Source organism: Streptopelia decaocto (genome assembly GCF_964273445.1).
Source record: "Streptopelia decaocto genome assembly, chromosome: 1".
NCBI lineage: Eukaryota > Metazoa > Chordata > Aves > Columbiformes > Columbidae > Streptopelia > Streptopelia decaocto.
Genome location: NC_138663.1, coordinates 42,813,303 through 42,839,920, shown reverse-complemented (window position 1 = coordinate 42,839,920; position 26,618 = coordinate 42,813,303). Strand labels below are relative to the sequence as shown.

The following is a 26,618-nucleotide window of genomic DNA, read 5'->3' as shown; positions in this document are numbered from 1 at the left end:
CAACGTTGCTGTCTGTTAACTGATGTAACAAGAGAAATAGCTATGCAATGAGGAAATTTAACAATTTGAAAATCCCACTTAAAATGGGAACATACCACTACTGCAAGGACTTTGTTCTGGACGGAAATATGCTGCTGTTGCAGGTCTGACTAGTTAAAGATCTAGATCAAGATGAGCCATTTCCCCTAAAGCATTTCTAATTATATTTCCAAATAAAGTCACAGGGAAGCTGTACATCTTTCGAAGAACAAAGGCCTACAATGGAAACCTTTCTTCATTCTTAGATGTAGTTATGTGGGTTTGGGTTGGTTTCCTATTTATTTTCATAATACAAAGCATTTCCCCACTCCTCCCCAGTCTTTTAGCTACCCACGCTGTATTTCACACCGTAAGTAGCCTGTGAAGTCACAAAAGTTGAGTAAATCCAAGATTAAAAAAAGTAGTTTACTGATCTTGTTACAGGAAAAACACAAAATCAATAAATTGTTACAAAGAAAAAAAAGTGTTCTTTCGTTAAAAAGAGTGAGTTAGAAAGAAAATGTATCACTCCACTACAACAGAAACCAAAAGATTTAGGACATTGCCACAGAACATGGTTTCAGCTACCCAACAGAAGCCGCATGCAAGCAGCATTCCACACCGAAACACTTTTGCAAAAAAAAGCAACACAACTCTTTTCAGACTGTGTGGGTGGCTCTGAAAAGAGCCTTTGGGTTTTGTTACATTGTGAAAAACCTGAGCAGCTTTACTCAGTAAGCTTATTTGCTTTTTGCCTTATGACTCTCAGTCTTCTTGGGCAGGAGCACGGCCTGGATGTTGGGCAGCACCCCGCCCTGCGCGATGGTCACCTTGCCCAGCAGCTTGTTGAGCTCCTCGTCGTTGCGGATGGCCAGCTGCAGGTGGCGGGGGATGATGCGCGTCTTCTTGTTGTCGCGGGCCGCGTTGCCCGCCAGCTCCAGGATCTCGGCCGTCAGGTACTCCAGCACGGCCGCCATGTAGACAGGTGCTCCAGCCCCAACCCGCTCCGCGTAGTTGCCTTTGCGCAGCAGCCGGTGGACACGGCCCACGGGGAACTGCAGCCCGGCCCGCGACGAGCGCGACTTGGCCTTGGCTCGGACTTTACCTCCCTGCTTCCCGCGGCCCGACATGCTTCAGCAGCTAAAAAAACTACAACCACGCCGTTCACAACAAGGCCGAGAAAATCATACTGACGCAACGACTCTTCCCATTTTATGCCTTCCCTGGGCGGGATTAGCGATTGGTGATTGGCTACAAGCAGTCATTGCTTGTATGACCAATGAGAAGAAGGATCGTGTTATGACCAATCAGAGATAGGGATACACCCACCTTGAAGGAAGGTCCAATCGAATTGCACGAGTTAGAGGTTTAGTATTTGCATAACAGCTCTATAAATAGCGGGAGTTGCGGCCATTTTAGCTGTTTCTTTTTGTTTCGAGCAAGTGAGGGAGCGTTGTTAAAATGCCTGAACCGGCCAAGTCTGCTCCTGCGCCCAAGAAGGGCTCCAAGAAGGCCGTCACCAAGACGCAGAAAAAAGGCGATAAGAAGCGCAAGAAGAGTCGTAAGGAGAGCTACTCCATCTACGTGTACAAGGTGCTGAAACAGGTGCACCCCGACACGGGCATCTCGTCCAAGGCCATGGGCATCATGAACTCGTTCGTCAACGACATCTTCGAGCGCATCGCCGGCGAGGCCTCGCGCCTGGCGCACTACAACAAGCGCTCCACCATCACGTCGCGGGAGATCCAGACGGCCGTGCGGCTGCTGCTGCCCGGCGAGCTGGCCAAGCACGCCGTGTCCGAGGGCACCAAGGCTGTCACCAAGTACACCAGCTCCAAGTAGAGCGTCCCGGATCGTCAGTTTTAACCCAAAGGCTCTTTTAAGAGCCACCCACATTCTCTTTGAAAGAGCTTTAACACGGTAGTGTTTTAATCTTTATAGGTGTGCAATTGTACTTGTAAAATAGCGTTTGAAATAAATCTGTTACGTTATTTACAAGCTCTCAATGAATAAGTATCTGTAGCTGAAATCCTTCATGAATGTTATACAACTTCAAGGAAATAAAAGTGTTAACTCTTGCTTTATAAGAGTTATCGTTAAAATTGTAAGCAGTATTAAGCTTTTTTTTCAACAGAGAGATGAAGCGTGCTACATTATACAAGTTCTAGTATGAATAAATTACCATAGCTTCTAATAAGTACATTACGAAGCTCCAAAACATGAGGATGAGGGGAAAATAAATAAAAAACTTGTTCGCCTTTTATGTATTGTTGTCCCGATGTAGTCTGTACGAGAAGACAAGAATCCGCCTTGTCGACCAGAAGACAAGGACAAGAAGCCCAGAAGTTAGAACACGTAAGATCGGGCGGATGATTTGGGAGGACGCGCTGTCCGGGGACGCGCGGGCGCGGGATCACCAGCCTACGCGGAGCCGGCGCGGGCATCGCTCCGTGGCGCGGCAGCAGCGCGGGCTTTTCGAAATTTCCTAATCGGCCAATAGGCGGCTGCGGTTTCTATTATCAGCCAATCACAACCTGCTGCAGGCAGAGCTCGCGGAGCCCCCGTTGCTGTTCGGAGCTGCGCGCCGCTCTGGCCGCTCCTACCGGGCGCAGAAGCCACAGGGGACAAAGCGACCGGCCCGCGGCGGGTCAGGACAGCTGACCGGAGAGCTCCTGCTGCTCGGGCTGCACCGCCACCAGGCCGGTAGGGTGCGGAAGAGGACCGCTGGTAGCTCTTACCCGCCTCCCGCTCCGGCAATCTGCTCAAAAAGCACGTCGGTGAAGTCACGCAGAAATTAAGACCTGCCCCACGACAGCACTTGCAAAAGGAAAGGTCATTGCCGAGGAAGCGGAGGAGCGGTGCTGACAGTTCCCGGCTACAGTCACTAAGAAGTGTGGCAGCCCCACCCAGGCTGTTAGGAATCGCGATAGTTAAGAGCACCAAAAGAAACCTCCACACCCCCGAGCGATCCCCGCCCTCAGCAGCCCCTTTAACAGATACACCCTCTTGCGATCTTAAAAAAAGTCAGCGTTTAGAAAGCGTTTTCACAGGGAATGTAAACTTTATTTTCCCAAGTCCTAGCGAAACCACGGCCGAAAGTTTGGCGTCCCATCCACTCCACAGTCGAACACCCCACACGGATATTGGCGTGTTGTTAGCCCTGCTACAGGCACGGAGCTCAGAAACGGAGTGTTACCAGCCCTTTCTCGGACAATAGTGGGTGGCTCTTAAAAGAGCCGTTGGGTTTAAGTATTTCCACTTTAACACTTCACTTCTTGGCCGCCGCCTTCTTCGCCTTGGCTGCTTTGGGCTTGGCCGCCTTGGGCTTGGCTGCTTTAGGCTTCACTGCCTTTGCCTTGGCCGGGCTCTTCGCTGCTGCCGCCGCCTTTTTGGGTTTGGCAGCCTTAGTCGCCTTCTTGGGGCTCTTAGCTGCTTTCTTGGCTGCCGCAGCCGCCGGCTTCTTAGCTTTCTTGGGGCTCTTCTTCACTGCCGCCGCCTTCTTGGGCTTCTTGGCTGCGCTGGCAGGCTTCTTTGCTGCTGGCTTCTTGGCCTTGGCCGCGGCTGCCCGCTTCTTGGGGGCTTTTTCCTTCACTTCTCCGGGCTTCTTGCTGAGCCGGAAGGAGCCGGAGGCGCCGGTGCCCTTGGTCTGCACCAGGGTGCCCTTACTGACGAGGCTCTTAAGTCCCAGTTTGATGCGGCTGTTGTTCTTCTCCACATCGTAGCCGCCGGCGGCCAGCGCCTTCTTGAGCGCGGCGAGCGAGAGCCCCTTGCGCTCCTTGGAGGCGGACACGGCCTTGGTGATCAGCTCGGTGACGCTGGGGCCCGCGGGCTTGCGGGCTTTGGAGCCGCTCGCCGCTTTCTTCGGCTTCTTGGCGGCGGCTTTAGCGGCGGGGGCCGCGACAGCGGGAGCGGCGGCGGGAGCGGTCTCCGACATCGCTGCAGAGACTTCTTCCTAATCAAAAGAAAGTAATTGGGCTACAGTAACCCCGATGCCTGAATTTATAGCGAAGCGGTGATCTGTGATTGGTGCTTTGCAGAGCCCGCCTAACTGTTAGCCAGGAAGAGCTTTTCGTCCTCCGAGTCTGTGTTTCTTCGGAGTTATAAATTCATATTTTTTGTAAAAATCGTGCCACGAAATTACCCCAGTTTCTTCGGAAAGTGAAGAGAAGAGGGTAGACTTTCATTCGGGGGAGTTTCTTGCTGTTGGGACCGCAGATGGGAGAGAAAATATGTGTTTAACCCCGCGCTGTGATGCCAGAGACACCCCGGGAACGGCAAACTTTTGTTTTTCCTTCTAAATTAAAATAAAACCCGTGGATAAAAAGTCTTTCCCGTAATGCAGGCTTATTCTTTAGGGACTTTTCTCCATTTTAGGATAGAAAACGAGGGGGCAGCTTCGGTATTTTTGTCTTAAATTGATTTCAAAGAGAAGGAAGTAACACAATTTCATGGCTGAGCTTTGAATATGGATAAAGATTCGACTACCTTAACCATATCTTTAACTATTAAGGATACAGTATTTCCACATAATTTCGTGTTTTGGGAAAATAAGAGACCTTCAGAGGAATATATACAGTCTTGAAAAGTGTTTGGAACTTGCCAGGGCTCTGCATTTTTGTGCTGTTCTGTAAGTGAATAGCAAGATTTTATTTGTTAATAGTTTCTGTTTATAAAATTAATCTGTCAATGCCTAATTAACGCATATAAATTCCGGATAAGCTGTTAGTTTAACTCTTTATCAGTTACAGTAAGGTACACTATTATTCCTTAAGACTTACAGATGTCAGAAGCAGACTTTTAGGGGAAAAGCATCAAACAGGTACACTAGAATGCATTGCATAGTGCTTAAAGATTAATGGAACAAGCTGAAGCCTCAGTTCTCATCAAATAAATGAAATAATGTGGAAATTTGTCTTGTGTGATCAGAATACTTCAGTCTCAATATTGCCTAAAATATTTGGACATAGATTTTTTTTTTCTTTTTAATAGGTTTTTGTAAAACCTGCCATTTTCTTATTTAAAGGACAATGAAACCACCAATTTAGGTTTTTATCCAAATCCTCAGAATATTGAAATAATTTTCAAACTATGCTCATAAATCAGAAGCAGCTTTATTTATTATGATCCCACTTATTTGTTAAGTCTCATAATGTGACAACAGATATTAATTACATTTTTAAGGACTGCTATGAATTGTTTGGGATATTTTTTTTTTAATTAAATCAGAAGACAAAAGCCTTGATTGGCTTGTAATAAAATAAAAAAAAAACAACTAAAAAAAACCAGCTTGGATTTTTTTTTTCTCATTTGAAAAGAACAAACACAATTTTTTACCCCGTTGTACTTTGTAAAAGCTTGCCATGAAAAAAATCAATTGGCTATTTCAGCAAAGGAACATCTCTTATAGCATCTCTTATAGAATTTGAGATTCTAAAGGAAAAGTAGTATAGTGCAAAAAGCCCTGGCATTGATTTTTATACTTCAAATGTGGAAGACACCGTTAAATTATATTTAAAAGTAAGTACTTTTAGTTGAAATGAGATAGATTGTAAAATGACAAGGGTAATTGAGGTACATTAGTGTAACAAAAATGAATAAAATGAAATGTCACTTTTTAATATTCTCTTCTAGTTCTATTTTTATTCTGTTATTTCTGCATGTAGGCCAGCTAATAAATACTTTGGAGGAGAGGACAGGAAGGGAAAAGCATAGAAAGGGAAAAAATGAGGCTTTTCAGTACTCCAGAGTAAAAAATCAGGCTGTAAGGCGTAGTGAAGTGGGCTGTGAAATTTGCTGCGCTTCTCTTGTGAACATGAAATCTTGTCCACATAAGAAACACAATCAAATCCCCAGTAGCCATAGAGTTTGAAGGCTCAGACTGGTAACTCAAATGAACAGCAGGAATATTTTCCTGAGAGGTAAAAAGGGAGTTGCTTGTGGTGAGATGAAGGTGTTATTTTCCAGGTTAAGTGGATGGAACTGGACATAAAGCAGAATGAGACTGTAAGTGATACAAAGGCAGAGCCGGAAAGGGTTTTCATCTGTCCAGGTCTGCTTAATCTAATGCACATTCTCCTTGAAATAAGGACTGAAAGAAGCTTAATGTGCCTTAACCTCTGTAGCTTTGATGACTTGTTGATATATCTCTACAAATCTAGTTTATTACACCTGAAACTGGTCAGGATGCCGAGGGTAACTGGGAGTGGACAGTAATCACTGATGCAAGAATGCAGTTGTAGGCCCAGGAGTGCGTGCTCTTCACTAGCTCCATCCCTTACATCCATGTATTTGGGCAAGTCTCCTTTCAAGCTTGTTCTTTGTAACCCTGATCTCTGTCCATCAGGAGAGGAGAGATTTCTTTCCCCTCCCCCATTAACAGGCTGCACATTACAGATAAAGACAGGAGCTAGAAAGATGGGAGAAGAGCTCTCAGATCCTTCTCCTTAAGTAGCAGCAGTAACTTGAACTCCATCCATAGCATATAGGGATTGCTGTCCCTACTCTTTGACTAGTTTTAAAGGCATGAGATGATCTCCATTTTTTTAAAGAAAGCAGATGAAGAAGGTCATGATGTGAGGATTTCAAGAAGCAGCATTTAGTACTTCCAGTTTTAGACCTGGTTGCTTCCAGGTATATCTGCATGTCTTTTAAACAGTTCCTTCCTCCAAGTGCCAACTATTTTGAGTTGCACTTCTAAGTTCTTTACTTTTCCCCTAGTAGTCTGAGACACTCTGGCATTATGTATCAGCATCCTTTATTGTACCTATTCCTCAACCATCAAACTGGCCTTATTCTGCATAGACCATTATTCCCAGTCTGCTTCTGAGAGGTCATAATTTTCCTGGTCTTATCAGCCACTTCCAAAAAAAACTGATATTTTTTTAAAGAAAGAGAGAGCTATGAGAAATATATGAAGAGGTGTGAAAAGCGGAGGCTTTTCTTGGGTTATATCCCACCTCGTCCCAGCAATGACATTTTCTTCTTAATTGGATAAAATAAACTTGTCACCTGCTCTGAAAAAAAATCAGGTTTGTATGGCTGAAAACAACTGTTATAAGCAACACTAGACCAACATAAAAATTCTAAGTTTTTAGAGAGGCCAATCACAATTTACTGTAGAAATAACATTGATACTGCCTTGGGTGTTTTACAGATAAGAGAAAAAGACAAAGCAAGCATCGCACCGCATAACTTAGCAAATCAGTGGTAGAGTGTGGAACAGTTTTTAATATTTTTCATTGCCAGGCAACACTACGTGATAAAAACGTTTTGAGAGTGAGCATGTAATAAAAATTGTTTGCAGTTTCCATATGAATAGACAAATATTTAAATGTGACTCCTTCTATACTAAATTTCAATCAAACAGCAAAGACTGAAAGCTATGCTGCTTTTCCTTTCAAAACATCCTGTCTAAATACAGGTTCTGTTTATTCCACCCTCACAACCTCAAGCCAATTTCTTATACCTCCTTGAAAAGCATACTCTTACTTCTCCAAAACAGAACCTTATTTCTGGGAGTCATCACAAAACACACCTTGGCTTCCTTCCTTGCCTAGCAGTATAAGTGCTAGTACAGACTACAGAAGATCCTACAAAATGCCAGCACATTTTGCAATGCAAGGATCTTTAAAAAAAATAATTCACATATAACAGAAGTTATTCCTAAAAGTGTATAGCAGAAAATATATATATATATATTTTTTTTTTTTATCAAGACAGAAGTTCCACATGGAGTAGAAACAGATTAGACGTATAGAAGCAGATTAGACATTCAGACTGCAGGAGGAGAACAATCCTGGTAAGCTGATTAACCCAATTTAGCTGAAAGCCTACACTGATTTAATTACAATTACTATTGTTAGCATGGTGAAGACCTAGACAAATTATGAACTTCTAATTGAAGTATGCCATCTTCTTAGAAAGAATGATTTTTTAGTCATTTAGGTAGTCACTCTCAATATTAATAATAAAAGCACCACACGAAGATAAAAAAACATTAGTCAAGTCTCTGGTGTGCTGCAACAATATTGACAATACTTATTCAGCAATTCAAAAGTTTATATAGTAGGGGAGAGTCAAGATGTCGAAGGGCTGTCAGTAGTAAAGAAGCCTGTATCCTTTTAGATATACACAGGGTGTTTCAAAAAGATGGATCCAGTTTCAAAACTGTAGTGATTTAAAATTTGCTTCACCTTTTTGAAGCAGCCTGTACTTCAACTAACCTAACAAAATTACACTGACAGATATTTCAGTGTGAGGGCAATCACATCCCCTTAAAAAACATATCTTGCCTTCTAACCTAATGCAATAAATCCTACCCCATGCTCATAGAAGGGTCAAATAGAGCAGGGAGACACTACAGCCTCTCTGGCAGCTAGTTAAAAAACAAAAACCAACCAACCAAACAAAAAAAAAAAACAAACAAAAAACCCACAAAAAACTCCTTGAAAAACAAACAAAAAAAAAAACAAAACCAAAAACCAACCAACCAACAAAAAAAAAAAAAAAAACAACACTAAAACCAAAAACAAACCAAAAAAACAACCAACCAACCAAAAAAACAAATCTTATGTTTAAGTAGAATTTCCTGTTTCGGTTCATGCCCATTGCCTCCTGTCCCAGTCAGTATTGTGAAGACTCTGGTTTTGTCTCCTTTACTCTTTCCTACCAAGTATCTGAACACACATGGACAAGACTCTTCTGAGCTTTCTCTTCTTCCAAATGAACAGTTCAACAGTTCCAGCTCTCCCAGCCCCTCCTCATATAGAAGATGCTCCAGTGCCTTGATCATCTTCGTGAACCTTTGCTGGTCTCACTCCATTATGTCCATATCTCTGTTGCACTCAGGAGCCCAGAACTGGACACAGCACTCTGGATGGATCTCACCAGTACTGATTGGGGAGAAACAATAATTTCTGTCAGTACTATTTTGAAAATAGTCTCTCTCCAGATTGATTTGTGAAACCCATGTACAGATTATTCTTGAGGGGCATTGCTGCCACTTTTAAAATTTTAGTAGTTACACAAAAATAGCTTCAAAAAACATTGTTACTTCTCACACAGGCCTTAGTTTCAAGGCATGTTGAGACCAGTTTGAGCTAGTCTGATTTGGCTCAGTGAACATGTATGTCCATGACTGTAGGACTTGTTAAGACTAGTCATAGTCTCAGGAAAACTGCCACTTAAAAAAAAAAAAAATTCCCTACATTCTGGGGTGATCAAAAAGTGGGGAGAGGTGACTGTCCTGCCTCCCATAACTGCTAAATATTTGGTTACCAGCAAAAAAGAACAGTTGTGCGTTTTAATGAATCAGCCTCAAAATCTCCCTGTCTGTCCAAAAAATGACAACTTAAAGCAATAAAATATTCCTTCCAGCTCCTGAAATACTTTGGATCAGATGTCCTCTTGTAAACAAATTTAACTTCACCCATCCCTGGGAGTGAGAATTATTGTTAGTAGTAGTAGTATTACTACGCATAGCAATCCCAGTTATGAGCAGGCTTGTGTTCTACTTTTTTATGTAGACTAATTCATTTTTAAGTATAGTCTACAGGGCATAAATAGAAGTGCAAATAAATTCTGGAATTATGGAGAACAGTTTATATTCTGAAAGATGCCTGATAAACTGGAGACACTGTGTTCAAAATGTATAAGATTAATCACCTAGAAATAAATATGTCCATTTTTTAAATATTGGACAATAGTAGTTGACTAGCCCTTGACTAGATCTGGAACTTCAGGTTACACTTACAAGTTGACAATGAATCAACAACAGTATGTTACCAGGTATTAGGAAAGGAACACAAAGGCCTAGTTTTTAAGTACTGGACTTCAGGTACTGAGATGTAAGCAATAAGAGACTACATAGAAAAGAACAACAGCAATTATCAGAGAGGTCAAAGAACTATTCCCTAATGGGAAGGCACATAGTGTTGGAGTTCTCTGACTCAAATAGAAGGCTGAAAACCTGAAGTTTTTTCTCATCTAAAGCATAAAGACGAAAGAAGTAATTTTTCCTCAGTGTACATTGTAAGAAAAAAAAAAGAACTGAATTTCTTTGCTGCAGCAAGTTAGCAGTAAAGAAATAATTTCTGATATGGAATAGAGTGACACACTGGAGAAAGTTACTTGGGAAGATAGTGGGATCTCCAAGAATTAGCAAAATGGAACAGCTATCAGGAATTAAATGTGTTCAGTTGACTGCTGCTGATGGGTGTAAAGCAACAAAAATTGCTGATGTCTAGATACTGATAATTATCACAGAACTATAGGTTAAAGGGAATCTCTGCGGACAGGGGAGGGGTGCAGAATGCAATACATTTGGCATTTAGCAAGGTTTTTAGAACCATCTCACACCATATTCTCATTTGGCAACTGAGGGAATATGGGTAGCATCAGCAAGCTGATGTTTAAAATTTGTCTGTAAAACAGGGCCAAAGGGCTGTAGTTAATAACTTAGTGACTGCAGGCACTCAGTAAAGAAAAGAATGTCTCAGGGCTGAATGAATACTTGATATTAATTGGTGTTTTCAGTAATGACCTGAATGATAAGAGAGATTGTATCCTTAGTATGTGTGGATGATACCAAATTAGGGAGGGTAGACAGTGCTAAAAGCAAGATATTGCATTAAAAGAGACTTTAATATACTTGAGGTATGGGCCAAAAGAAATCTTTTGCACTTTGTCAAAGCAAAGTGCAAAGTTCTGTACATGAAGTAGAATGGCTACTTGCATCAGCATAGACTGGGAAATGACTGGTCTGACCTGGACAGAACCTGGAGGTTGTGGTGACTTTCTCAACTGCTGGATCCTTAAAGTCTACTGCTGTGTCCGGAGTCTAAGCATAAATAAAACCGTGTAAGCAGCAGGGGTTTCCAACTGAAGTATTTGGTTTTCCAGCCAAGAATTACTGTAACAAAACACAGCAGCAGTGTCTGAAGACACTGACACAATGCATGTCACCATTTTCCAGACTTGGCTTCTTCCAGAAAAACAGAGCCCAAGACAAAATTCAATACATCCTCACAGAGATGCCCACAGTAGATTCATTTATTAGAAAACTATGCTCCAGAGAGACTGTTTGGACAGGGCAGTACTTTAGCTGCTGTTGAGTACTTTCGACTCTATAGAGCTGTCAGAGTTGAACAGCAAAACTTACTGCCCAGTGCAGCTCTGCAGGAGCCCAGGCAAGGAGAACAGCTGATCAGTCTCAGCTAGCAGGAAGTATAGAGTTTACATTGGTTTCATGATATATCTTTCTAGCTTAGTCAATAGACAATGTATTAGGACATCTATGCTGCTTCAAATGCCAGTTTAGAAAGCAGAGTGAGCATTAAAGAGAAACAGTCAGGTATCAGCTGTAGTTGCTGAGTTTGCTGTTTGCTGTCCCTTACCTGAATGCAAGAGCAGATTTGTATGGTGTGCTACAGAGCTCTGAGCATCATGGGTCACCCTGTTTAGGGAAACCAACCAGAGTGCCTGGTGGAGAGGTATGACTGGGCTCGATCCTTAGTGGTCTTCCTTGGAGAACCCTGGAGGCCGGGAAGAAAAACAATCTGGGCAGAGAGGGGCACCCCTTCCCCCAGTTACAGGTTATTGGCCCTGTCCCTTCTCTTTTTCACATGAAGAATTGGGCACATTAACGTCTTCTGAAACCTAAAACATGGTCTACGAGTTCCTTCAGCATTTCTTCAAAGACCTATTCAGCTACACGACCTATTCAGTGAGCCTGCCAGCACCCTGCCCATGCTGAGGGAGTAGACAGGGGCAGCAGATGGGGGGAACTGCCAGTCTGCAGTCAGAAGTCATGAGTGGATGTTTCCTAATGCTTTGATAAGGGTGGGGGAAGAGAGACGTATGCATCTTAAGAAGGCTGCAGCTTGTGTGGGAACGAAGCCCATGTAAACCTCCTTCCAAGGTAAAGTGAGACACATCACACTCATGACTCTGGAGTCATGCTAGGCTGGCCACAAACAGCTGTCCTAACAGCTGGTACATTGTTGCGTGAAAGAAACACCTCAGAAAGTGTATTTTTTAAATTCTAGCACAAACACCATTTTTTGAATGAAATCCTGAAACACATGTCTTGGTGAGGAGTAGGTGCGAGTGGTGAGAGGGCCACGCAAGTGCTTACGTGCCAGTCCCTGCCAGGCACAACGTTCCTTCAGAAGTGAGTGTGCAGTGTCCCTTCCTGTGATGCATTCTTGCGGTGACTAGTCCTGTGGTGTCATTTTCCATGAGGAAATGGCATCTGGCTCCTGCTGGTTTGCAGAGCGACACAGCAGTGACTCAGACAACGTTCATTTGCCCTTTCCTACAGCTGGCATAGCAGAGGGAAAGAAAGATGACTTCTGGAGGATTTTGCCACTGAATGGATCATCTTCTGATCTGTAAGCAGCCACTCTCTGTGCATTGCAAACTGCATCCTCAAAGGTCAGCCCAGGCTGCTGGGCCACAACAGAGGTCTTTTCTTGATTTATCAATCCCTATGTAGTTTCTGGACTTGGCAGCAAAACACAGGGTGTAAACAGTCCAAACCAGGGCTACAGCCCAACTGCTTGGACCTGTGGCTGAGAGGAGCCTTTAAATAAAAATATGAGAATGGGACTCTCCACCTCTGACTGTCTCAGCAAGTGGAAAAGAGGGAGGGGAGAGATGAAATTAGTTACCAAAGTACCAGTCATTAGACTAAATTCATGAACACAGTTCTCCCACATCTCTTGTTGTACCTATCAAATAGATATGATCAACACACTGGCCAGTCAATAGCTGTAACATTTAAACATTAGATGACATGGTTTGCTAGTTTTACTTAAGTAACATGAAGCACTTCTGCAACTATTATACTGCCAGGAGATTCCTTCCAAATGGCAATTCCACACATGCAAATATTGACATGGGCCTCAGTCTAAACATAAAAGTTTTCTGTGCTTAAAATATATCTTACCAAAATCATGTGGTCTGCTTGTTCTCAGGAAACATAGCTTTACATCATGGCTTAAATGCTGAACTGAAGAAGGGGTATGTGGGCATGAGGATGCAGAAAACTTGGACCACCGTGGTAGATTTAGAAACCCAGAGTGTGCCAAAGAAGTCAGATCTTGTGCAGTTTAGAGTCTTATCCACATGTAGAGACAGCTCCCAGTTGACCACATCTCCACGCTGTCAAAGTTAAATTCTCTGTAGCCAGTCTCTTTTAGATATTATGCATGAAGAGAGTTTAATGTTTAATATTAAATTTCATTATTGAGCATATTTGGTATTACATGGGATTTTAACTTAACAAAGTGATACAGCAATGTACTGTGATTGCATCACAAGCATAATACAGCATTTTCAACATACAGTTGAATTACAATGCAAACCTGATTCTTGTTACTGGTCTTTGTATTCTCATTATCAGAATGCTGGGTCCAGTTGCTGGGGAGGAATATGCTGGTTGAAACCATTTCAAGCCCACTGCTCTCTGCAAAGTTTGTTTTGTTTTTTGTCCACTTTGTATACTTTATGTTGGCCTGAGCCACATATACATCTCTTTCTGCCCGCCCCCCCCCCCGTCCCCCCTCCCCCCAACCCTGTGCTGACCTGCCTTGCTCAGGAAGTCATTCTTCTTTGTTAGTTGTCTGAGGGAACCTGATGATTCACTGGTGCAGCTGTCTTATCTAAAACCATGGTAACCCTCCAGTCTCCCTGGTGTTGAGATAAGCACAGCTTTCTTTATAGCACATTATTCCTCCAGCTCATTGTCTTTTTTCCCTCTCGGAGCTCTCCTCTGCTGTGGGGGTGTGCTGGTCTGTCAAAAGCACCCAGGTTTTCAGTACAAGGGGACAATTTCTTTCTCTCTCCCAGATAGTCCATGTAAGATCTACTATGTTTTCAGCATGGCAGATCACAAGGCATGATAACAGTGCAAAGCAGGGCTCTGTACAGCCCATCTTATTATATTTACAAAGAACAAATTGCAATTTGATTTTTCCTTTAAAATGACAGAGAAAATTTTGAATAGGGAATGAAGCACCAACTGCCAATGAGTGGAAAGTGCAAGGAATATAAAAGCTTGTCCAATACTAATACAAAATTCAGAACTACAAGTTCAAAATATATTAATACCCTTCCAGAAGTTTATTCATATATATTTTTACAATACAATGTCTGACAGTAGATGTTTTGCCTAATATTGATCCAAAACTTGAAGCCTGAAGTTCTATTAACATTTCATGAATTAAGTTTTTAAAGTGAGGATTAAACTGATACCTGTATGTTCTAATTACTCACCCTGAGGTTATAGAAACAAACACAATATCCTACAGGAACCGTATGTTATGATGCTAGACTTTGAACACTAGTGAAAAAGCATCACATTAATTATCTACCGGATGCAAAAGCAAGTGTTCTTAGTATACTAGAGGCTTGGTAACTTGACTCTGTCTCACAGAATTTAATCTGTTTTGATTCCATCTTGTTTTGAATCTGTCCTTAGTTTACATATGTGCTAAATGAAAAAAAAAAAAAAAAAGGGCTTTTGCTTGGTCACTATCACTACTAAGTGTAGACAGGGGTTGGAGAGAAGAAAGGGAGGAGTATTGAAATTAAGTGCTCTGCTGCTAGTGAGAAACTACTAAGTGAAGAAAATAAAGTGATAATGAAGAAAAAAAATCAAAAAAATACCCACCTGAAAAACAACCAACCAAAACCAAAAAAACAAACAACAAAAACCCAAGAAAAAAACACAAAACAAACAATCAGTCACCAAAAATACACACACAGTATCACAGTATCACAGTATGTTTGGGATTGGAAGGGACCTCAAAAGATCATCTAGTCCAATCCCCCTGCTGGAGCAGGAACACCTAGGTGAGGTCGCACAGGAACATGTCCAGGCGGGTTTTGAATGTCTCCAGAGAAGGAGACTCCACAACTTCCCTGGGCAGCCTGTTCCAGTGCTCTGTCACCCTCACTGAGAAGAAGTTTCTTCTCAAATATCAATTAAAAAACCCACCCCAAAACAAACCCCAAACTCAAAACTATTCTGGAATCCCTGTATTCTGGAATCCCTGTATTCTGGAATCCTTCTTTAGGCTACTTACAGCAGAAAAGGCTTGAGCTTGTTTTGTGATCTCCCAGTTCTGTATAAATGAGAACTGTAGCAAGCATAATATATTTTTTAATCTCCAGTATCATACTCAGCTCACTTGTTCACTCCTTCCAGGAAGATAAAGTAGGTGTACTTAGGAGTACCCCAGTTTAAAGAGACTCTCCATTAAACCTATGCTTTCCTCTGCACCTCCGCAGCAGGAGTACAAGCTGTGAATGCCTCAATCAGGTGAACAATAGTAACTCATTAAAAGAGTTCAGGAAGGGTTGCTTCATACTGAAAGAGGGGGAAAGCAAAGATCATTCCTATGATTCTTAATACACTCCTTTTCTGAAGTGATGCAGATTAGCTAGGGAGAAGAAAATTTTCACGTAAATCATATTTGTTATCTTCTCAAAACCAAACCAAAACAACAACAAAAAATAGCCAGAAAGAAGCAAAAAAAAACCACCCCAGAAAGCAACAACCCAGAAGTCATAGATTTGATACTGACCATGAAAATATCTAGGACAGTATTAGAAACAATATGTGAAATATCAGGATAATGAGCTCCTCTTTTAGCCTTTTAATGTGAGAACAGAGAACAAAACACTCCTTTAGTTTTATGATGGAATGTAATTCTACCAGCAGTAAACAGACAGAAATAAGGTACTCCTTCTCAGTTTAGTAGCAAAAACAGATTATAAGCAAGGCAGCTGAAAACCTACAAATGGAAACCAGAAACTGAGCCTAAATGTTATGAGGAGACAGCAAGTGTTCTCAGTACACTCGAGGCTTAATAATTTGCCTCTCTTTTCACATAATTAAATCTGTCTTGATTCCATGTTACTAAACTGCTTATATGTTCTAATCAAAGTATCAATCAAAGTATAATGTGTTATTCCAGTGGGTATTCCACGTTGAGATGTTCTTATACTGTGACATTTATAACATTGTTAGAAGAGGATTGCTCCTTACTTTTATAAATACTAATTCAGAATCCCACATAATGCCACTATAGATTTATACCCATAAAACAACTACTAACATTTGAAAAGCTTCATATGCAACAACAAAAAAGGTGCTTTTCTTTCTTGTATAAGGTAGCAGAAATGTAAATCTATAGTTATACTAAAGGATATTATGAGAAAAATGAGGAAAAAATCCTCACAGCAGGAGTTTCAAATGAGCAAAATTAGTAAAAATCATAATCTAATATACAGGTAGTCACATATTTTTTAAAAAGGATTGTATTCTGCCTTCTGCTTAATATGCGTTTTGAGACTCAAAACTGCTTATGTTAAAATCAGAAGAGAGTATCAAACTTCCAATGTAAGGAATAGGAGGTGGAAAGCAAAATGCAAACCAAATATATTAGAAAACCTGACAGCAGGGATACTGTGGAAAATTCCCTAAAGCGAGTAAGTTATTTCAAACCATTAAAACTTTTGAGGCACAGTTCATAGAACTTTAAATACCAAAACAAAACCCCAAAGATATAAAGAGAATTTAAAGTAATTAAAAAAAACCTTCAGCCACAGCAATAAAACAAAATACAGACATATGTATTTCAAAAGGGTTAATACAAATCCAAGGAGGCAGCAAAAAGCTTTCCAATTGTTACGAATATGTACATTGTTGAGAATTTTTATGGGGGAGATGTTTTTTTTTTGTGGACTTTACAGCACTGTTTTACAGCTAACAGCAAGCGATATTCCGTCCCTCTGGAGCTGTAACGGTGCCAGAAAAAAATGGCGGGAACCCCGCCCCTCCTCGCTGCAGTCCTCAAACAGGTCGGACTCCAACACATAAAGTCCGCCGCACCATCCCTATTTCGTTGCAAAGCTTTTTGTGTGCATCAGAAGCAGGATGTCTGGCAGGGGCAAGGGCGGGAAAGGGCTCGGCAAGGGGGGCGCCAAGCGCCACCGCAAGGTGCTGCGCGACAACATCCAGGGCATCACCAAGCCGGCCATCCGCCGCCTGGCTCGGCGCGGCGGCGTCAAGCGCATCTCGGGGCTCATCTATGAGGAGACTCGCGGAGTGCTGAAGGTGTTCCTGGAGAACGTGATTCGCGACGCTGTCACCTACACCGAGCACGCCAAGAGGAAGACCGTGACAGCTATGGACGTGGTTTATGCCCTTAAGCGCCAGGGACGCACCCTCTACGGCTTTGGCGGCTAAAGCTTTATGCTCCCAGACCATCTCGAGAACCAAAGGCTCTTTTAAGAGCCACCCACTTTCTCCCAAAAAGAGCTGTGTTACTTCCAGCCTGCTAAAAAAATATTTTAACAAGCTTTTTTTTTTTTTTTTTTTTTTCCATTAGTGGAATTTCCCGTAAGTTACTACATATGTATCTTTTATAGTTGTTAAGCACTAGATAATTAACTGAATGTGTGTTGCTAATACGTTAAGGACTCTGCTAGTTAAACAGATCAGGAAATTCGGGAAGGGGGTGATTCGATATCGTAATTTAGTATATAAGGATTTGTTTTGCTTTCGTGAAAAATCGATCTAAATAAGTTAAACACTCCAAATGCTCCCCTCGAGCTGGTGAGCTGACCCGACTTAGGCACAAACGCATCGCCCTGTGGGCATCTGTTATTGTGGTCTGTGTTTTTTCACTAATCGAGTAAACAGGAGCAGAAGCACATACGTATTTGTATTTAAATTGTGTTAAGCCCCGTACTGGGGATCAGCACTTCGAAATGAGCGGGCACGGGATGGGAGATGTCACAGCTGTTCCTGCCCGTGCCGTTTCTCATAAAGCTTTAAATACTGGAATGATCCCAAGTCTGTCCTCTGAAACTAGTTTTTGGGGAGTTATGAGTTATTCTTCATGCGTATAGTATGTTAAAGTTTACAAAAACTTTAAAATTATAGCTGCTAAAGCTGGAGCAGTTCTCAGTATTCAGGATCAGTTCCAGTCCTCCCTTCACTCTTCACTCAGGCTTGGAGGAAAAAAATAGAGCAGAATCATACACAGGGAAAAAAATGAAAGCTCATGGACTGTAAGTTTGTATTTAAGTAAGTAACAGCATTATGATGAAATTCAAAGAAGTTGGAAATACTATCCCCTGAACTAGAGTGTTTTCACATGCAATTAATCCCCATTGAAGTCTGTTTTTTTACTATTTTCAGAGTGAAGTTACTCTAGGTTAAAAGAAACAAAAACAGAAAATCCAAACCCATCACCCCCCTGCCAAAATAAATCAATAAATCCATCAATCCAAGACCCCCAAAAAAACTTTATAAGGTTCCCTATTGAGGAAAGTGTCTCCAACACTTACTTTTCAAAGCTGAAGTCTAATGAATTAGAAGGACAAAAAAAATAATAAAAAAACCAACAACTGACTCTTGTATGCGTTCAGGACTGTATAACTTAGAATCACTCATTTCCCTTTAAAAATTGCTAACGGTTTTCATTTTCGAGATGGACCATAAAAATTGCTATTAGAAACAGATAAAAACGAAAACATGAGCGGCGAGTGCAGGACGGGGGGAGGGTGAGAGCGGGCAGGCCGTTGGAAAAAAGGCGCGCGTTCCAGGCGGGCTTTTCGAATTTGAAAACATCCAATAATAATGGTGCATTGGTGCCAGCCAATCAGAGAGGAGAACATTCTATAAAAGCCGGCACGGAAGCGCAGTGCTATCATTCCATAGCACTAGCTGCAAAGAGTTAGCTCACTTCTCCCTGAGTAATGGCCCGTACCAAGCAGACGGCGCGTAAGTCGACGGGCGGGAAGGCGCCCCGCAAGCAGCTGGCCACCAAGGCTGCCCGCAAGAGCGCGCCGGCCACCGGCGGCGTGAAGAAGCCGCACCGCTACCGGCCCGGCACGGTGGCGCTGCGCGAGATCCGGCGCTACCAGAAGTCGACGGAGCTGCTGATCCGCAAGCTGCCCTTCCAGCGCCTGGTGCGCGAGATCGCGCAGGACTTCAAGACCGACCTGCGCTTCCAGAGCTCGGCCGTCATGGCGCTGCAGGAGGCCAGCGAGGCCTACCTGGTGGGGCTGTTCGAGGACACCAACCTGTGCGCCATCCACGCCAAGCGCGTCACCATCATGCCCAAGGACATCCAGCTGGCCCGCCGCATCCGCGGCGAGCGCGCCTGAGGCTCTTGCCACAAGCCTCCGCCTCTGATCCTTTATCCCTGCACCCTAAAGGCTCTTTTAAGAGCCACCACATAGCACAAAAGAGCTGTGACACAGTTGTTTCTGTACTTTGATACCAGACTTGAACTTCTAATCAAAGTGCAAGTTTTTGGCTCTATCTTATAAGAACCAGTACTTTCAGTAATTAGACTCCCCTCTTTTCTAGCTCCGTGCTCAGCTGGTTACTCTGGACATTGTATTTGAGAGGTCTTTTGAAATTAAATACAGGAATTCAAATGAAAATATAAGATTTCCTAAATAATGGCCTTAAATAATAAAAGGCTTAGAAACAAACACAACTGCACAAAACAAAAAAGAGTGTCAGGTAAGGTACATGAAAAATTATTTTAACTGTGGCAAAAGCTATAATGAAAGAGTAACTGGAAGACTGTAATTCTTCCCACTGTAAAATATTTAATTTTTCAATGGCTTTATGGAGGACTGCAGGTTTTTACTTTTAAGCAATGTGGCATAACCTGAGGTATTTTTGGCAGATAAGCTTGATACAAATATTCTCTTACTAAGGTGTACTGTGAAATTCCTAGCACTGTATTAGATATCTGAGAGCCCTTCTTCTCTGTGATGTATAAAACAAAAGTACTATTAAGACAAAATTAGTCTGTGTTTTATACCCTCAATTTATTTGTCTGCCTTATGATTTCTAGGAAAGACTGAAGCATAGGATAAAGCAGAGTTTGGAAAAAAACAAAAAGAATCTGGTGGATCCTGGACTCTGGGAAGTCCTCCCTCCCATTTTCAAAATAAATGGAGAGCACCTGCACTGGGGAATGTTTCATAGCTTTTGTCTGGGAGCAGAGCAGCTGCCAAGCCTTGACAGCTCTGTAATAGATGAGCAGCCTCTAGGAAATATGCTTATATGGTTTTTAGAACTAAGAACAAACGTTTTGTGTTTATTGATAAAAAGATGGTGGAGTCAGTGGGGGAATACACATGGAAGGATAAGGAGCTGAACATTTATTAGAATGGAATTTATTCGATAAACATTTGTAGTCAGGAGATTAGTTGGCCTTTAGTTCACTTCTGTTTCTTGGCTGATTGTGTCAAGATTTGCAAACTAGCTATTTTAGAATTTCAGATAAGACACCTTTTCTATGAATTCACAAATAAAACATTCAGTTTCCTCGAAGTTGTGCTGCTTTGTTGTCACAGCATCTTTTCTTTTGCCCTTGAATAGACTCCGGCCTGTCCAATACACTTCTGTAAACATTACAGGCCAAATTGGTCTGAAAATAAAATTCAGGTATTGGAGCATGGAATCTGGAGAACCCTGCAAGGAATGTCATAGGGTCTGTTTTAGAAACACTACACAGGGTGGAAAACATGCTAGATATAACTGATATCATAATCATGTAGGTATGAATGCATGTAGGCACACAAATGTACATATTCTATACATATATACACACATACATTGACTCACAAATTTTAATTCTTTGCAGTATCCATCCACCTCTGTCTCCTTCCCACTTCCCTCTGCCCTAGCACCACTCAGCTTTATCCATCTGTTTTCATTTTTTTGTGGTTCCAACAATATGATAAGCTAAATAAAACGGAAGAAGCTACTTCACATTTGGACTAGATGATCATTGTAGGTCACTTCCAACAGAAATATTAATCTCTTTGTACATCACCACTTGCAGAGTAAGGAGTGGCAATTTTATGAAGTTAAAAGTGGAAGTGCTTCTGCTGGAAAAGCACAGTGACTGCACTTATAAATGTAGTTTGAAAGGAAGGATATTATAATTTTAAAGTTCACTGTGTGTCTGACTACACTCTAAGTCTTCAGTAGGCTCGATCCTGATTGTATTTGTTGTTTCCTGTTGGCAATGTATTATTAACTAAAATGAGTTAAGTTTGTAGCTAAGCACCACTTCAAGGTGTTGAGGTGCTCAGGGCCAGGCTGGATGGGGCTTTGAGCAACCTGGTCTGGTGAAAGGTGTCCCTGCCCATGGCCGGTGGTCTTGGAATTAAATGACCTCTAAGGCCCTTTCCAAACCAAATAATTCTGTGAGTATAGCAAATGTTGCAAGGGCTAAAAGCTCACACTTGTTACAATTGTAAATATTGAGGTCAGGGTGTGAACAAAAACGAACTTATTGAAACAACGTACTAGTGCCTGCTTGTAGTGCACACCCAGGCTCTGTAGGGAGCCCTTGCTGATACCAGGCTGTGGAATATGCTCTCAAAAGTGAATTATGAAACTATTAATTGTGACTGATAAGTAGTTAATATCTTGTCTATCTTCCCAGGTCTCTTATCAATGCTCTCTAGTAAAATTGCAAAAAGGGACTGGGTAGGATCTTAGAGTGGTACTTGTTAGAAATAAGACAGAGGTTTTTTTGGGGGCTTCTGTGTGGCTTGTTTTTTTTTTTTTTTTCACCCCTCTCATTAATATTAAACATACTCTAGGACAACTGAACCAGTAGAAAGAAGGACTGAGGTGATATTTCATCATCTGACACTTAAGAGAACACAGAACATTTATGGCCTGTTGGAAGGTTTCCTTCACTCCACATGCTGTAAGTGCCAAGTATCTTCTCACATCGTGCTGCCATTCAAGACAAGGAAAAATCTTAATTATGCCATAGTATAAAACTTCAGTTACAAAACCTGCCTTTTTTTTTTTCTCTGCATCATATAAATTTATTTTATTCTGATTCACTAACAACTCAGATTTTTTTTTTTAATTTACATACAAATAAGTAGAGGTGAAATCTATCTTTAAAAATACTTATAAGTTCTGTTTAAAGGCATATTAAAAAAAAAAAAAAGCCACAACCAAATAAACAAAAATCTCCACACATTTAAAAGAGAACAACAACAAACCACAAAAACAACAAAACACCAAACCAAAAAAACCCCAACAGACTAGCTCCTCTGTCCACCATGGGCTTCACATTCATTCCACTCATCACTTTAGTAATACTGCAGCTCTTTACTTCCATTACAACCTGGTCTCAAAACAAGCCCATAAAGATCAACAAACTTTGAGGGACTTTATGGAGATAAAACCAAGAAACAAACAAAAAACATCCCAAATCAATCTTAATCTCAGCTGATTACTACACATGTTAGGTCTTTCTAATTTTCTTTTTCACCCATCACAGTGCTGTCTCTGACAGATTGTGTTTATAGTAGAGAAAGCATGTCTAACAGAAAGAACACAAATGCCTCTAATGACAGCTGGTGACAGCTTTGCCTTCTGACAGCTCCCTTCAGTGCTACACTGAGGACTGTTACATCTCAGGTACTGACTGGGAGCTTTTGCAACTGGGAAGAAGACAGGAAAATGATACCCAAAATTATGGTAAAAACTGCTAGTACTCTTTTATGAATCTGAGGCATAATCCTTAACTTTCTCTTTTAATGCTCAGGCTCTTACTAGACTGGCCATTCCTGTGTGCATGTCTCATAGTAATGATTCTAGCAAAGGTGGATCCTTATAAAGAAGGTTGAAAGCTGCTTACATATACATATAACCTGGGGGATCTTCTGAGACTCCTAGAAATCTGGCTGCAGAGTTCTGACAACTCAGTGTATTTTCTGACTGCATAAAATCTTATGATTGCTACCGGGGTAAGTGCAAGTTCAAAGACAAATACACGTGCACTCATTATTGGAACAATATGCACAATTCCACTTCAAAATTTCTATAAAACTCTTAGCAAAAGTACCACCACAACAAAAAAACAAACCCCACAAACAAATTAAAGAAATACAAAACCTTTTTTCTGCAGTTTTGTATTATCAATACTAACATATCCAGACTACCTTGATAGTTATTTCTGTGGACAATAATTTTCAATCATAGTCTCTTGGCCTTTTTAGGTATGCTTCCATGCTGTGAGAAAGAAGCCTTATGGCTGCCCATCTCTTCAGAATGGTTATGCACCATTTTGAGACCGGCCTCAAAACCAATCTTTTGAGACACATATTCTTGCTCCTGGTGTTAACAAAAGTTGGAGAAAGGCAGCAGCTCCCTTTAAAACAGACTGTCTTATCCAGGTTCAACAGTAACACGATCCCAGTGAGCAGCAGGCAGTTTCTGCTCTTGCCTAGACCCAGCCAGTTTGAGGTGCAGAATTCCTGAGCCCAGGCCCTTCCTGGACAGGGCTTTCTCCCCGCCCCCCAGCCCTTCTCTCTCAAAGGCTGTTTTGAGACTGGTAGAGTCATAGCAATATATAAACCCCCATTTGGATAGATGGCTCTGCTCACTGTCCTTAAAATTATATATTGGGCTCACACATCTCCCTGCAAATTTACCTCTTCTGCCTTGCCCAGTGTTTAAAGTGCATGTTACCTTCAGCATTTGCAAAGGCCTCTGCTAAAATGCAGAACAAGCAAATTAGAGCCTTACAGGGTTTAAAAGAAGTAATGGTTATATACAGAAAGTAAAATAAAAAAAAAAAATCCACAGTACACTTTAAAAACATTAACAAAATAATTATTTCTGAAACATAAATATTTGAAGTACAGTGATACAACTCTTTCTATTGTGCAGGTAGTGGCTCTTAAAAGAGCCTTTGGGTCTGTGTGGGCTGCCTTGGTGTCTGCTAGAGCCGGGGAGAAGCTACAGCAGGAACCTCAGGCACGCTCACCGCGGATGCGGCGGGCCAGCTGGATGTCCTTGGGCATGATGGTGACGCGCTTGGCGTGGATGGCGCACAGGTTGGTGTCCTCGAACAGCCCCACCAGGTAGGCCTCGCTGGCCTCCTGCAGCGCCATGACGGCCGAGCTCTGGAAGCGCAGGTCGGTCTTGAAGTCCTGCGCGATCTCGCGCACCAGGCGCTGGAAGGGCAGCTTGCGGATCAGCAGCTCCGTCGACTTCTGGTAGCGCCGGATCTCGCGCAGCGCCACCGTGCCGGGCCGGTAGCGGTGCGGCTTCTTCACGCCGCCGGTGGCCGGCGCGCTCTTGCGGGCAGCCTTGGTGGCCAGCTGCTTGCGGGGCGCCTTCCCGCCCGTCGACTTACGCGCCGTCTGCTTGGTGCGCGCCATCCGCAAACTACAACCGCTCTTCCTGAGAAAGAATCAGGAGTGAGCACCACACAGGCAGCACGGTGTCTTTATTTATAGAGCCACCCTGCCTCTGATTGGATAAGGAGAAACGCAATCTCATTGGTTGATGTGAAAATCCCAGCCTGAGCTCAAGATAGCCGCATTCGTGCTGCCCACTCCCCTACTCTCCCCCACCGCTCTGCGGGTCGCGGCTCCCTCGGTGACTGCCCAAGGCCTGGGAGAGCGGGTATTGCAGACGCGGCTCTCGCATCGCTTCTGTTTCTTCGACTTTCCCTCTCCGCCAGGCTCCTGATAGATTGAAGCCGAGTGTAGGGTGAAATTCGGGGGCTGTGCTTAAAAACGCAAACTATTTTTTTTTTTGTTAGTTAGTTTGTTTTGTATGGGCTAATTGCAAAATAAGAACAAAGTTCCTTCAATTCCGTACACAGATCCCTTTTACAGCAATAGGCACATTATCCCCAAAGCCGCAAAGGAAAAATCGCGTAGTACCTCAGAACACTAAAGACAAGATGCTTAAGAAATCCTATAGTGCAGGTTTGTAGCTGTAACACAGATGAAACAAACTTTAACAATACAGATACATCTTTAAGCGATTTTTCTCATGTTGTTTTCTATTCTTTTTTCTAGAAAATTTAACATGAGAGATCTTAAATATGGTCAAGTAAATTTGTGACTTTGAGAACACTCACAATTTATTTGTGAAACTAAGATCTTAAGAATATGCAGTTACTACCTAATTGCTCATTAAGGCTGTAAGAAAACCAGAAGTGACGGCGAATATTTATTGATTGCTATTGTTTGTGTGTGGTAAATGACTACTAAGAGTTTTATATAAACCTGGAAAACTGGTGTTGCTGTTTTTTCTTCCGGTGTTGAAGGAAACAGAACAGCAATAATTTAGAAGCGTTCCCTGGACAAAAACGTTCTCTATATGATAGAATAAGAAAAGCTTTCACACAGGACTCCTTTTGATGCATTTTCCTGAAATGTGTTGCCAGGGACATAATTTTCGATCATGGTCCCTGGCCCCCAACATACTATAGAATACATTAGATTTACTTCTGAAATAGCTTTTCAAAGAGAAAAAAAAAAAAAAAAAGAACTGACGGTAGGTCATAGCAATTAAGATATTTATTTTGAAACGTTATTAAGGAAACATTAATCTCAAAGCAAATTAAGAATTTTCTTAGACAAAAATTTTATAGCACGATACATTGAACATTATTCCAGAAATTAACGCAAATCAGAGAAGATTTGAACAAAGGTAAAGAACACATTCAGTTTTGATTACAAGGAGCGTTTGAAAAACGTCAACATTTGCAAGGGAAACTCAGAGGTTCGCTGAAATCGATTTGTTTTGCTGAAGATACATCAACTTAATCAGAATGAGAACATTAAATCACACATATCTAAACACAAAGCCTTCAGGAAGTACTCAGTAACGATTTTTAACGAGCTCCGGTAATTGTATCATTACTTCAGACACCTTATCAAGAAACAATGTTACAGCTCTTTTTGGGAGAAAGTGGGTGGCTCTTAAAAGAGCCTTTGGTTCTCGAGATGGTTTGGGAGCAATAAGCTTTAGCCGCCGAAGCCGTAGAGGGTGCGTCCCTGGCGCTTAAGGGCGTAGACCACGTCCATAGCTGTCACGGTCTTCCTCTTGGCGTGCTCGGTGTAGGTGACAGCGTCGCGGATCACGTTCTCCAGGAACACCTTCAGCACTCCGCGAGTCTCCTCGTAGATGAGCCCCGAGATGCGCTTGACGCCGCCGCGCCGAGCCAGGCGGCGGATGGCCGGCTTGGTGATGCCCTGGATGTTATCGCGCAGCACCTTGCGGTGGCGCTTGGCGCCCCCCTTGCCAAGTCCCTTCCCGCCCTTGCCTCTGCCAGACATGCTGCTGCTGGAGCTCTCAGAAACGATGGAATGAAAGCGACGCGATGTCCGCGGACTTTATGTGTTGGAGTCCGACCTGTTTGAGGACTGCAGCGAGGAGGGGCGGGGCTTAGGTCTCGCTCCGCAGCATCTCTCCGCTTTCCCTATCGCGCTCCCCGCTAGTATAAAAAATGACGGTTTCGTGCAAGTTTCCGTTCCCGCGGTTCAGTGTTTCTGCCCTTGTTGAGGACGTTCGCTTTTATTCACAAAGCAAAAACATTGGGCCTCTGTGTATAAGTATACAAATTTTTTAAAATCTTTGGTACTTTGCGATCATTTAGAAAAAAAAACCACCTCGATCTTAAAACGGTATTCTAGTTACTGAATCACTTAAATTATTTTTTTTTCTTTTTTACACTGTAATTGTTATTTTAATATGTGGATATCTGTTACGTAGTCCAATTTCATCT

At 42.2% G+C, this 26,618-nt stretch overlaps 7 protein-coding genes across 7 annotated transcripts; 3 read left to right on the top strand and 4 right to left on the bottom strand.

Moving 5' to 3' along the window:
* Positions 1 to 298: 298 nt before the first annotated feature.
* Positions 299 to 1,214, bottom strand: LOC309435467 (histone H2A.J). The gene has a single exon (XM_082043705.1). The coding sequence runs from the start codon at positions 1,146 to 1,148 to the stop codon at positions 759 to 761; it is 390 nt and encodes a 129-aa protein (XP_081899831.1). The 5' UTR covers positions 1,149 to 1,214; the 3' UTR covers positions 299 to 758.
* A 217-nt stretch (positions 1,215 to 1,431) lies between these two features.
* Positions 1,432 to 1,911, top strand: LOC309435468 (histone H2B 1/2/3/4/6). Its single transcript, XM_082043706.1, has one exon. The coding sequence runs from the start codon at positions 1,480 to 1,482 to the stop codon at positions 1,858 to 1,860; it is 381 nt and encodes a 126-aa protein (XP_081899832.1). The 5' UTR covers positions 1,432 to 1,479; the 3' UTR covers positions 1,861 to 1,911.
* Positions 1,912 to 3,059: 1,148 nt separating this feature from the next.
* Positions 3,060 to 3,999, bottom strand: LOC309443352 (histone H1.01-like). The gene has a single exon (XM_082060210.1). It carries the CDS (start codon positions 3,950 to 3,952, stop codon positions 3,287 to 3,289), a length of 666 nt encoding a protein of 221 aa, XP_081916336.1. The 5' UTR covers positions 3,953 to 3,999; the 3' UTR covers positions 3,060 to 3,286.
* A 12,941-nt stretch (positions 4,000 to 16,940) lies between these two features.
* Positions 16,941 to 17,376, top strand: LOC309446853 (histone H4). Its single transcript, XM_082067004.1, has one exon. It carries the CDS (start codon positions 16,961 to 16,963, stop codon positions 17,270 to 17,272), a length of 312 nt encoding a protein of 103 aa, XP_081923130.1. The 5' UTR covers positions 16,941 to 16,960; the 3' UTR covers positions 17,273 to 17,376.
* A 1,361-nt stretch (positions 17,377 to 18,737) lies between these two features.
* On the top strand, positions 18,738 to 19,270 carry LOC309446849 (histone H3.2). The gene has a single exon (XM_082066992.1). It carries the CDS (start codon positions 18,790 to 18,792, stop codon positions 19,198 to 19,200), a length of 411 nt encoding a protein of 136 aa, XP_081923118.1. The 5' UTR covers positions 18,738 to 18,789; the 3' UTR covers positions 19,201 to 19,270.
* A 4,497-nt stretch (positions 19,271 to 23,767) lies between these two features.
* Positions 23,768 to 24,291, bottom strand: LOC309442114 (histone H3.2). The gene has a single exon (XM_082057642.1). It carries the CDS (start codon positions 24,253 to 24,255, stop codon positions 23,845 to 23,847), a length of 411 nt encoding a protein of 136 aa, XP_081913768.1. The 5' UTR covers positions 24,256 to 24,291; the 3' UTR covers positions 23,768 to 23,844.
* A 1,093-nt stretch (positions 24,292 to 25,384) lies between these two features.
* LOC309449508 (histone H4) lies at positions 25,385 to 26,214 on the bottom strand. The gene has a single exon (XM_082071679.1). The coding sequence runs from the start codon at positions 26,167 to 26,169 to the stop codon at positions 25,858 to 25,860; it is 312 nt and encodes a 103-aa protein (XP_081927805.1). The 5' UTR covers positions 26,170 to 26,214; the 3' UTR covers positions 25,385 to 25,857.
* Between the last annotated feature and the right edge of the window lie 404 nt (positions 26,215 to 26,618).